The 13088-nt window shown below is 36.8% G+C and overlaps 1 protein-coding gene across 1 annotated transcript; it reads left to right on the forward strand.

Moving 5' to 3' along the window:
• The first annotated feature begins 4362 nt into the window (after positions 1-4362).
• On the forward strand, positions 4363-10503 carry zc3hc1 (zinc finger, C3HC-type containing 1). Its single transcript, XM_054624759.1, has 10 exons — positions 4363-4620; positions 6298-6400; positions 6606-6756; positions 6876-6959; positions 7048-7175; positions 7386-7525; positions 7794-8064; positions 8214-8417; positions 9084-9299; positions 9494-10503. Exons 1-10 carry the CDS (start codon positions 4397-4399, stop codon positions 9566-9568), a joined length of 1596 nt encoding a protein of 531 aa, XP_054480734.1. The 5' UTR covers positions 4363-4396; the 3' UTR covers positions 9569-10503.
• Positions 10504-13088: the final 2585 nt, after the last annotated feature.

Here is a 13088-nt window from a genome sequence, read left to right on the forward strand (position 1 = left end):
ATGTCATCTTTTTGTTTTATTAAATTTGTATCAAATATCACAGAGGTTTAAATGTTACAAAGGAGCATATGTCATTATGTTGGAGAACAGGCTACTTTTTATTCTATTTAGTTGTTATACATAAAAACACAATAGTTTCAGAATCTTGTAATATAAACACAGGTCATATTTCTGTAATCTTAGAATGTAAACTCATCTGCATGTCATCAAAAACACCAAATTCCCAGAAATATTAAAAAGGACATGACCTCAGTATATTCACTGGTATGGCCCTGAACAATATCATAAAATAATCTCAATGCATTTCAGAATACACTAGCACTAATAAATGCTATAACATGGCTTTGGCCAAATTTATAACAGCACCCTATCCCCGACAAAATGGTTTTTCTGTCAGGGATGTTAGATATCGATCACACAAAACATTTCATTTGTCCTTGACATTTGGGATCCCTGACTTCAGACTCAGCTTTCATATGAGTTGTGTTTCTGGTCTGGTAGTTGCATTCAAAGTGACTAGATTTTGCTTTCCACAGGATATGTTTACCTCTAAGAGTGGTCTGATGCTCTGAAACCGCCCTGAGGATCGAGGAAAAGTGGGCAACTGGATAGTTTGTGAGCCATTTAACATTAGCAAATAAGGCCTGTGAGTTATTATTGTTTTTGGCAGTTATGTCGGAGAAGAACTGCCTTGGATTTCTCAGTTCTAAATTATAAATGCAAAATCGTACTTTACAGATGTCAGTTTTTTGACACAAACTTATTTTAATTTTACCTCCTTGATGCTTTTTTCTTACCAGAGACTACCATTAACTTATTGGCAGTGATGGCATCAATAACATTTTTAATTTTAGAACTGAATTTATTACAAACTCATTGACTGAGACCCACAAGGGTGCAGGTGTGGAAAAGAAAGCTTGAACAAATAATTGACTGGTGTTTTCAGTGATATACCATTTATTGATTCTAACTCTGATTGAAAACATGCACAGAGATAGTCATCTCAAAGAAAAAAGAAAGAAAGAACATCAGTCACCTCAACCTAAGCAAGACCTTTGGAGATGATTAGGTCCAGTGGGAGCCTCTTACTGTGTGTGGGCTCAAACAGTCCGGAGTCATCCAGAATACAACAACGTTCCTTTCTGCTGCTGTCCTGGGGGATGTCATCATGAAACTTAAAATCCCCAACAATAACTACACACTCAAAGTCAATGCAGATGATAGCAGTTCAGCAAAGTCATCCAAAATGTTTGCACCGTATTTAAGATAGTATTTGACAGATTGAAATATACTTCTTTACCATGTGAGACAACTGCTTGCACTTAATAGAATTATTGCACAAAATGGCAATCCTTAATGCACACTACTTTTCTCACAAAACTGAAGTGGGGAGGGGTTGACTCAATAAGAACTTCTACCCCAGTTTCAGTTAATAACATACAAATTAAGACTATGTTGGATAATCAAATCATAATTTAGAAATGATTTGCCTGCCAAAGATCTGACACACGTTTAAGTTTAAATTAAATTTGTTATTGGTACTTTATTTTTGTAAAGTCAGACGGTGACACATGAGTAACTGATATCAAATTTGATAATTCTGCAGATTTTGTTGGGTATATTTTGTTCAGAAGATGAGCTTTCTTCTGGGCGTTGGTGAGGGCCACTGTAGCAGGCAGCCAGTCCAACGCCCAATAGGAAAGCAGCTTAGAGCATCCGTTAACATCACATCCAGATCCCTTCTCCCTGATCTCAGCTAGTTAGAGATGTTCCTAAGAAGGGAAGACCGGAGGCAAAGTTTTGGTAATCTCACCAGGAGAGTCCTCTCTTTTTGCCGTTTTCATTATCAGCATGGGTGGTGTTACAGAATGTACTTGGTTGAGGTTGGACGCAGATGACGTGGTAAAGCGTAGAGGATGAATTTACTGCCAGTGTTAACCTGTGATCCATTTGATAATGAAGGGAGGAGGAGATTTAGGAGACTGAGCCATGATTATCAATTCCCTGAGAATGAGGATGTGATGACAATACTCCTAATAAGATTGTGAATGCAGGACTTTCACTTGTGATGGAGTGTTTTTAGATCACGGTACAAGTGCTTTTACATAAAAAATGTTTTACAATATGTCTCTGTCTTACCAGTGTTATAAAAGGTGCTTTAAATTGAGGTAGCCTTTTATCTCCTTGCTAGAAAATATACAGTACCAGTCAAACGTTTGTTCACACCTTCTCATTCAACTACTTTGAAGAATGTAAAATATAAAACATATTCTGGTTTGTTGAGCATTTGTTTGTTTACCACATAATTCCATATGTGTTCCTTCATAGTTTGGATGTCTTCATAAAAAGACTACGTTATATGTCCGCGACCCTAACGTCACCACAAATGGCCGTCTTTGTAGTTTTATTCAGAAACTCTTTGGTTCTGTAGTTTAAATTCAATTTTTATAGTGCAATTTGACACAATTTACTTTATTTTTATGTAGAAATTACAAAGACATAAAATAAACCCTTAATATTAGGACATTTTTCATGGTTTTGCAATTCAGAAGGTGGTCCTAATTGTTGTGAAACTGGCTCTTGCTCTAGTTTTGCATGTCTTCCATTACATTACATTACATTACATTAAAGTCATTTAGCAGACACTTTTATCCAAAGCAACTTACAATAAGTGTATTCAACATACAGTACCAGTCAAAAGTTTGTTCACACCTTCTCATTCAACTACTTTGAAGAATGTAAGATATAAAACATATTCTGGTTTGTTGAGCATTTGTTTGTTTACAACATAATTCCATATGTGTTCCTTCATAGTTTGGATGTCTTCAATATTAATCTACAATGTAGAAAAAAAAAAAAGAAAGAAAAAGAAAAACCATTGAATAAGAAGGTGTGTCCAAACTTCTGACTGCTACTGTACATGTACTGTAATGTGTCTCCTAAATAACCATGCACAGCTATATATATATAACAGGACTGGTGGGGATAAACAGGCAGTTATGCAACAGCTTGGCTTTTCCTTTCTTCTCACCCAAATCTGGTTTGCTATATGAATGCACAGACTAAATGTAGAGTTCCTAGCATTGATGGCTGGTAAACAAGTGCACAATTATTACATAATTCCATATGTGTTCCTTCATAGTTTGGATGTCTTCAATGTAGAAAAAAAGAAAAAAAAGAAAAAAAAAACCATTGAATGAGGTGTGTCCAAACTTCTGACTGCTACTGTATATATATAAATGGATGAAACATTTTTTTAAAAATAACAGGTATAAATTCAGATCCTGCTTTGTATTGAGTAATTATTCTGTCAAATGAAATAAAAAAATATATAAAAAGAGCTTCTTCATTTTAAAGTATTTAATTTTGCAGATACACAAAAGTTTGGACACACCTTCTCATTCAACTACTTTGAAGAATGTAAAATTTAAAACATATTCTGGTTTGTTGAGCATTTGTTTGTTTACCACATAATTCCATATGTGTTCCTTCATAGTTTGGATGTCTTCAATATTAATCTACAATGTAGAAAAAAATAAAAATGAAGAAAAAGAAAAACCATTGAATGAGAAGGTGTGTCCAAACTTTTGACTGCTACTGTATATATATAAATGGATGAAAAAAAAGATTTTTAAAAGGACAACAGGTATAAATTCTGATCCTGCTTTGAATTAAGTAATGAAGATAAGATAAGATAAGATAAGATAAAATAAGATAAGATAAGATAAGATAATCCTTTATTAGTATCGCAGCGGGGAAATTTGCAGGTTTACAGCAGCAGAGAGTAAAGTGCACACAAGAGACATAGTAGAAGAAGACAAGACAAAAAAAATATATAAATAAATAAAATAAATAAATAAAAACAAGTATTATAAATAAGCAATAAAAAAAGAAAAAACAATAACTGAAATATTATATTTACAGACAGAGAAAAAAACAACAACTATTTTAACTATTTTTAACTTATTATTCTGTCAAATGAAATAAAAAAAAACATAAAAAGAGCTTCTTCATTTTAAAGTATTTAATTTTGCAGATACACAACATTTAAACTGAGTTGTGCAGGCTAACAACAGCATATAGTATAGTGCACACAAGAGACATAGTAGAAGAAAAACAAGACAAAAAAAATAAAATAAAAAAAAATAAATAAATAAATAAATAAATAAAAACAAGTATTATAAATAAGCAATAAAAAAAACAGTAGAAAAAACAACAATAACTGAAATATAATATTTACAGACAGAAAAAAACTATTTTAACTATTATTGCACAGTGTTAATAAAAATAGCTTCTTCATTTTAAAGTATTTAAAGTATTTAAAGTATTTAATTCTGCAGATACACAACATGTAAACGGAGCTGTGCAGTGGAGCAGTGCGGTGGTTTGTTGCGTAATGTCTGGGGGTCCGGGGAGCTGCTGCTCCGTCGGGTCTCCCAAAGCGGAACGTTCGCTTTCGGGTTCTGTTTTCCGGAGGACTGCAGAGCCGAACATGGCGACTCTCGGCAGCAGTCGTGGGGATCCTCTCGGCAACACTAACCAATCCTCTTTTGCATCTCCAGAGAAAGTTCGTGAGCTGCTCAGCGCAGGAGTGTCGTCGGCAGAGGTCGGGTCCAACAGGTGCGTAATGTTGGACAAACCGTGCGTAAAGGTTTGGAGTTAAAAGGTTGGATTGAGCTAATCTGGTTAGCCACTTAGCCTGGAGGCTGTGCAGCCATAGCCGCCTGCACACTGCATTGTTTGAGAAGGGAGAAAAAAACAAAAACAAGTCTGCAGAGATTTTGGAGCTTGTCTGCAAGGGACTGGATGCTCCATGCATGGGTATTACTGGGTGTGTTTGGTGCATTTGCAAGACAAATGTGCCCATGGTAGCCATTGTGCATAAGGGGGTGGGGACAGAAAGTTTCACTGGAACACGATGCTCTTATGAGCTTGCCTTTCACTGCTCTGCAGGGGTGTTGTGCACTTGTTTACCAGCCATCAATGCTAGGAACACTACATTTAGTCTGTGCATTCATATAGCAAACCAGATTTGGGTGAGAAGAAAGGAAAAGCCAAGCTGTTGCATAAGTGCCTGTTTATCCCCACCAGTCCTGTTATATATATATATATATATAGCTGTGCATGGTTATTTAGGAGACACATGTACATAGGTTATTTTGGAGACACCTTCTCATTCAATGGTTTTTCTTTATTTTTACAGTAGCATGTCCAAACAGAAGCAGTTTTGGACACACCTTCTCATTCAATGTTTTTCTTTAACTAATAAATAACTAAATAAAAAAAAGTCTTGACAATATCAGTCAGAGGAACCTCAGTTGGATTGTGTGCTAAACATTGACTGTAGTTTGTATCTGTGAGACACAAAAACAAGGAAATGGACCAGGACCAGGATCTGTACAATATACATATATATATATGTATATATATATATATATATATATATATATATATATATGCATGTATATATATATATATATATACAGTACCAGTCAAAAGTTTGGACACACCTTCTCATTCAATAGTTTTCAGCAGTTTTTTTTTTTTTTTTCTACATTGTAGATTAATATTGAAGACATCCAAACTATGAAGGAACACATATGGAATTATGTGGTAAACAAACAAATGCTCAACAAACCAGAATATGTTTTATATTTTTACATTCTTCAAAGTAGTTGAATGAGAAGGTGTGTCCAAACTTTTGACTGGTACTGTATGTTGAATACACTTATTGTAAGTGGCTTTGGATAAAAGCGTCTGCTAAATGACTTTAATGTAATGTAATGTAATGTAATGGAAGACATGCAAAACTAGAGCAAGAGCCAGTTTCACAACAATTAGGGCCACCTTCTGAATTGCAAAACCATGAAAAATGCCCTAATATTAAGGGTTTATTTTATGTCTTCGTAATTGCTACATAAAAATAAAGTAAATTGTGTCAAATTGCACTATAAAAATTGAATTTAAACTACAGAACCAAAGAGTTTCTGAATAAAACTACAAAGACGGCCATTTGTGGTGACGTTAGGGGGTCGCGGACATATGACGTAGTCTTTTTATGAAGACATCCAAACTATGAAGGAACACATATGGAATTATGTGGTAAACAAACAAATGCTCAACAAACCAGAATATGTTTTATATTTTACATTCTTCAAAGTAGTTGAATGAGAAGGTGTGTCCAAACTTTTGACTGGTACTGTATGTTTAATCAATTGCAAGTTTTTGTTATCATTCAAATAAGAAGCGTGCATGTGGAAACTGAAGGCCTGTTTTTTATCTCTGTTTGGATTTCAGTGGACAAGGGAATTTGAAAGTTCTGGAAGTAAAAGGCAACACTCAAGTATCCTGTGAGGCGACGAACAAAGAAGCATTTTTCTCAAGAGTGGAATCGTATTCAATATCCTTTTCCTCATCTGGACCTTTTGATTCAGTTTGATACAGCACTTGTTAATCTATGTTTTTGATATGTTTGTTTATTTCACATGAAACATTTAATTATCTACTTAGGAAATGTGTAGATATCATCTTTGTTGTTCAGAGTAATAATGAATGTGATAATACTTGTTTTGTGTCTGAGTGGAAACTTTTCCTTAGCATGGCACTGTTTGAAATGGGCAGGGAAACCCCGCACACTGTCCCCTCTGATGTGTGCCAGATATGGCTGGATCAACATCGGCTGCGACATGCTCAAGTGCTCCAGCTGCCAGGTTTTCCTTTGTGCATCACTACAACCAACTTTAGACTTTGAAAAATGTGAGCACACACACACACACACACACACACACACTTTATTCTGGCAAGGTCATGCTGATGATTCAACTCTGCCAAAAATGAAAGGTCAAGCAACTTTTTTCCCTTTTTTTTTTAAATAGATGGAACCCGCATTGCAGAGATTTCAAGGCAGCTTCAGACGCAGCATGAGAAGTTTTGCCCCTGGCCTGACTTTCCATGTCCAGGTAGGAGGAAGAATTTAGTATTGTCATTTAAAGCAGAATTTGCCCTGAGATATCAACCTGATGTCAATGGTGAATGCTGTAATTTCAGAGCGGTTCTGGCTGGTTCCAGCCTGTGAACCATCAGCACTGCTCAGTGCCTTCTTAGAGCGCTTCCAGAGCACCTGTCTCCTTGCACAGCAGCTGCCTGCCATAAAGCCGGAGCAGCTAAAGTCCATGGTAAGGCGGGAGAAGAGTCTTTGGACTTTATGGATACTGACAAAAATGCACTCTAAAGCATGATGAACATATATTATTCATGACATTGCTTTAGCCAGGAGCTTCCAGGAGATGATGGAATGGACAGTCAGATTAATTGTAGAAAAACTTCATATATTCAGCTTTAATAAAGTTGTACACATGTGAATAATGTCCGCCGTTTCTTTGCAGTCTTTGACGGAGGATGTCATCAGTGTTGTGCTGCAGCTGATCGAGGACGAACAAAAAAGAAAAGGAGGATCTCCATGTTCTGAATCTTTGGCGGTCCAGGTGGCTGCGTGCATAGTTTCTCTCTGTGGCTGGGCTGCAAGGTGAGATGACCCCCACCCTTTGCTGTGTTAGAAACTTCAACACACTTTATAATAACACATCACATTTTCAAGTACACACAACTTGATATTGTCATAAACCAGAGAAATCACACATAGAAGCAAATGTTCAATGTGGAATGCATCCTCATTTAATCTCAAGCTACACGGACAGAAATACAATGAAAGGACCTTTAGTAAACTGAGAGAAACTTTTTGAGCACCTCTGACCGATTTAAGAAGTCTGAGCAATTAATTTTCTCTTCCTTAGCCCAACTCTGCACACCATGAACCTGCCCATCATCACCTGCTCGTACTGTATGCGCAAGGTGGGCTTGTGGAACTTCCACCAGATGGAGGGAACAGGAGGCGATGGAGACACCTCACCAAACACTGTAGGCCCGCCTCCTCAAGCAACAGTTCCTGCCCTGGTAGCCCCGCATGAGGGCCAGGGGGACCAGCCTGCTTCTGCCTCCTCCACCCCTACTACAACTCCAAGTCGCATGAAGCTTAGGAGCCAGGACTCCACCCGCTCTGACCAGGCAAGCTTTAAGCAAACGAAGGTTGACCAGCTTAATAAGCTAGGCTAATATGCACATATTCATTTTAGGCAGGATTACTTTATGTATAACAAAGGCAAGGGGATTGTAACAGGCTGCTTTTTAACCATGCCGTGGTGTGTGTGTCACAGGGTGATGGAACCTCCTCCCCCGTGTCTTTGCGGGCCCGAAGCAGAGACTCACCAAGTCCCAGTGAAGAGCTTCAAAGTCCTTTGCCCAGGGGCAAAAGGTCTGCAACTCGCGGTAAAGGACAGGGGGACAACTCCGGATCTGATGGCACCACCAGCCCGCACCCCCCTCCAAAACGCCTCTGCCTCTCATCATTTGGCGGTCCTGTAAGAACTAACATTACTGCTGATTTCAAACATTGATTTTGCATTTCTAGGGCTGCACATTCACTTTCATAACTTATTATACAGGGCCACCGGGTCATTAAGACCAGTTTGATAGAGTAATATCAAGAGTCAAGATGGCGCCGCACTATTCATCATTCATCACTTTTTTTAATTCTTACCTCTAGTCTTTGCCATCTCATTCTTGCATGACAGATTTTTGCCACATTTACATTTGCAAGGAGATCTGTTACATTGAAGTCAGTGCTCCTAGTGTCTTTTATTAGCATCTGGAAATGACAATGATGCATTGTACACAGGTAGAGGAGGCATGCATTATGCCAGGGTGACATTACCGTCAAGAGCACCTAGTTTGCAAGCAGCGTTTTGTCGGTCATGGCACAGGTTAACACTTTACATTCATGCAAACATTTGAAATGTCGTCACATCAACACAATCCTTGACAAGCTCTCAAAGGCACAATGAGATCATACATACTATATCTTTATCAAAACATCATGAGAGAAACATGACAATTCTCCCTTCACCCAGTATTTTACCCATCATCTGGTGTTATAACCTAGATTGTAATTCTAGTAAAATTTGAAAGAGGGTTTTGCATTACTCACTTTTAAAATATTTATCACAAACGACCACCTCTTCTTTCAGGACGGGCTCCTGCACAGGAATACATTTGACCCCCTCGCTCAGCACAGAGACTGGTGTCCCTGGATCTCTGTGGGGAAGGAGAACGTGGACCCAGGGGCGACCCCCTGTTTGGATGGAGTCTCAGCGCTTCATCAACAGGGCTGGAAGGCTGCTCTCGACCTCCTCATGCCCATGAAGAAGAACTCCAATACAGCAGCAGGAGGCAGTCCAGGACAGGCAAGTCAAGAATTTGTATTCTCGACAAAAAAAAATGAACCACATCACATCCTCTGAAATATGATGCATAGGAATACATGCTTAGACTTTATGCTAATTTCTTTCATTCTTTTTTAAATAAACTGTTACCACATAGCTGTGAAGCTTTAATTTGAACAATATCTGAAATTTCTCTCTGCTCTCTCTCGTCCCAGGGCCCTCGTGACAAGTCTAAAAGGGTTTTTGCTATATTCCGTCAGTGGCAGGTATCCTCCTCTCCATCTCAGTAGACTGTTTCCATCCAAACGGCACCACAACACTGAATCGATGAAAAGACCTGCCCTCTTTTTTTTTTGTGGCGCAGAGTCGATTGTACCAATGGCAGGAATGTCATCTCATTTCAATGTATGCCATCCCTTAAATTGTGTTTACAGTCAAAGTGTCTCTGGAGGAAAAGAAAGTTGACTGTGTCTTTAGGCCAGCGAATGAGTGACTTCTCTGTGAACAGTGAAATTTGTGAAGGATGCCTTTGCGGCTTTAACACCTTTTTTGAATTGAAATAGAAATTGGGATGTGCAGATATTGGGGCCTCTTTAGGCCTTGTATCATGTGTATGCATAAGAAGTCATCAAGTAATAGGACACATCTCGGCATATGAATTGGCCACAAACAAGGCATTTACCATTATTAACCTCACATGAAGTCTACTTCTGCTGGACGTCATGACATCATGATAGTCTGGATTTCTGTAGAATACAAGACGGAAAAGATCCCTTATCGTGAGAAAGGGCCAAATGGCTTGACACTGGAAAGGCAAAGTTTACCTTCAATGTATGTTGAGTCATTTGAGGGAGTGGTCAATGTTTAACCTCAGATGAGCAGAAAAAACTGTGAGGAATCATTTTTGTGTACTATTGTGCTTGAAAGGTCATGTGGATATGAGTTCTCTTTTGAAAAGAACAATCCCTTTACAAGTAGTGAAATGTTTATTTTCTTTTACAATACTATACAATACAATACATCTTTATTGTCCACCAGGGTTGATCCTGATTACTGCAGGCAAGTAAAACCATGTGCCATAAACTTTCAACCTGTTTTTAAATTAGATTCTGTATTCCTGTACTTCATTTCTGCCTTTGTGTGCATCTCTCAATGCAGTCCTTTCTATCTTGCATGTGCTTTTATCTTCATAGAGTTTCCTAAATGTGTTTAATAAATTGCCCTTCTGAAATTTTGTTTCACTTATCTTTTGGTCCACTGACATTTCAACTTAAGAAAAGAATAATTAGAAATGATTAGAATTATTGTGTAGTGAATAAATAGGGAATATATATACAGTACAGTTGTTTGTGGCTCACACAAATATTTTAGGACCCATTTTTGCAGCTTGTACAGTCAATGACTTCTGTAATTTCACATAGATGAGATTTGGATTTGGCTAATCTATTAAATTGACTGCTGTATGTTGCCTCTCAGCACTCACTCACTGGCTTATACCAATGACTGTACTATGTTGACTTTATGGCAAGCGGCCTTGACACTGGATCATTTGTGAGGACACAAGAAACAAATTAAAGCAGGAATGAGGCTGTCCTTGGAGCAATGGTATGTCTTTAGCCATGGTTGCGCTCTTGAAAACATTCTCTTCATTGGGTCTCATTTGTACCCTGTCGTACTGTATATTTCAACCTCACTGAAGACTTGAAAACACGATCTCATCGGTAATACTGTATATGTCATCTCACTTAAGTATTGATTGAAATTAGCTGATTTTGAACCTTGTCCCAAACAATAATCAAAGATCTATGTGCAGTATATTTCCCCCGAACTTTGTAGGAGAAGGTAGTCTTTCATTTATTGTCTGCTGTGGCCAGACATTTTGAAGTATATGCTGGTATCCATCACCTGAGTTTGGATGGAGAACATGGAAGCCTGAGCCTTCCACTTAGCACTTATTGTATTCGTATTAGTTTGTTTCTGCACTTTTGCTCTGGTTTATGCTCTCAGATGCTTGTTTAAGAAAGGAGATGCACTTATGACTTCTGGTGACTAGTAGTTCTCTTGAATACCTACAGTACCAGTCAAAAGTTTGGACATACCTTCTCATTCAGTGGTTTTTCTTTATTTTTATTTTTATATTTTTCTACATTGTAGATTAATATTGAAGACATCCAAACTATGAAGGAACACATATGGAATTATGTGGTAAACAAACAAATGCTCAACAAACCAGAATATGTTTTATATTTTATATTTTTATATTTTAGATTCTTCAAAGTAGTTGAATGAGAAGGTGTGTCCAAACTTTTGACTGGTACTGTATGTTGAATACACTTATTGTAAGTCGCTTTGGATAAAAGCGTCTGCTAAATGACTTTAATGTAATGTAATGTAATGGAAGACAGTTTCACAACAATTAGGGCCACTTTCTGAATTGCAAAACCATGAAAAAAGTCTGCATATTAAGGGTTTCTTTTATGTCTTCATAATGTCTTATTGTTTCTGCACTGTAATTTTGCTTTGGTTTATGCTCTTAGATGCTTGTTTAAGAAAGTAGATGCACTTATGACTTCTGGTGACTAGTAGTTCTCTTGAATACCTATGTTGAATCCACTTATTGTAAGTCGCTTTGGATAAAAGCATCTGCTAAATGACTGTAATGTAATGTAATGTAATGTAATGGAAGACATGCAAAACTACAGCAAGAGCCAATTAGGGCCACCTTCTGAATTGCAAAACCATGAAAAATTTCCTAATGTTAATATTAATATTAATATTGAAGACATCCAAACTATGAAGGAACACATAAACCAGAATATGTTTTATATTTTATATTTTATATTTTTATATTTTAGATTCTTCAAAGTAGTTGAATGAGAAGGTGTGTCCAAACTTTTGACTGGTACTGTATGTTGAATACACTTATTGTAAGTTGCTTTGGATAAAAGCGTCTGCTAAATGACTTTAATGTAATGCAAAACTAGAGCAAGAGCCACTGTAATGCAATGTCCTAAAGGGTTTATTTAAAGACATGCAAAACTAGAACAAGAGCTAAATAAAACTACAAAGACGGCCATTTTGTGATGACGTTCGGGGTCACGGACATATTAGGTCCACCTTCTAGATTAATATTGAAACCAAACTGAAAAACCCTAATATTAAGGGTTTATTTTATGTCTTCAATGTTTACATAAAAATAAAGTAAATTGTGTCAAATTGCACCATTAAAAATTGAGTTTAAACTACAGAACCAAAGAGTTTCTGAATAAAATACAAAAAATATTTTTTTTGATGAAGGTTTATAAAAATTAATAGATTAATATTGAAGACATCCAAACTATGAAGGAACACATAAACCAGAATATGTTTTATATTTTATATTTTTAGTAGTTGAATGAGAAGGTTTGTCCAAACTTTTTTAAGACTGGTACTTCTGATGACTGTTTCTCTTGAATACATGTTGAATCCTTATTGTAAGTTGCTTTGGATAAAAGTGTCTGCTAAATGACTTTAATGTAATGCAATGTAATGGAAGACATGCAAAACTAGAGCAAGAGCCAATTAGGGCCACCTTCTGAATTGCAAAACCATGAAAATGTCCTAATATTAAGGGTTTATTTAATGTTTCATAAAAATAAAGTAAATTGTGTCAAATTGCACTATTAAAAATTGAGTTTAAACTACAGAACCAAAGAGTTTCTAAATAAAACTACAAAGACGGCCATTTGTGGTGACGTTCGGGTCCCGGACATATGACGTAGTCTTTTTTTCTACATTGTAGATTAATATTGAAGACATCCAAACTATGAA

Source organism: Anoplopoma fimbria, chromosome 23 (genome assembly GCF_027596085.1).
Source record: "Anoplopoma fimbria isolate UVic2021 breed Golden Eagle Sablefish chromosome 23, Afim_UVic_2022, whole genome shotgun sequence".
NCBI classification, from domain to species: Eukaryota; Metazoa; Chordata; class Actinopteri; order Perciformes; family Anoplopomatidae; genus Anoplopoma; species Anoplopoma fimbria.

Excerpts from the sequence above, each read along its gene's own strand:
- zc3hc1 (XM_054624759.1), top strand. The coding sequence starts at position 4,397 with ATGTCTGGGGGTCCGGGGAGCTGCTGCTCCGTCGGGTCTCCCAAAGCG. Across the intron at positions 6,960-7,047 it reads GCCTGACTTTCCATGTCCAG|AGCGGTTCTGGCTGGTTCCA; the intron begins GTAGGAGGAAGA and ends CTGTAATTTCAG. Across the intron at positions 8,065-8,213 it reads ACTCCACCCGCTCTGACCAG|GGTGATGGAACCTCCTCCCC; the intron begins GCAAGCTTTAAG and ends TGTGTGTCACAG.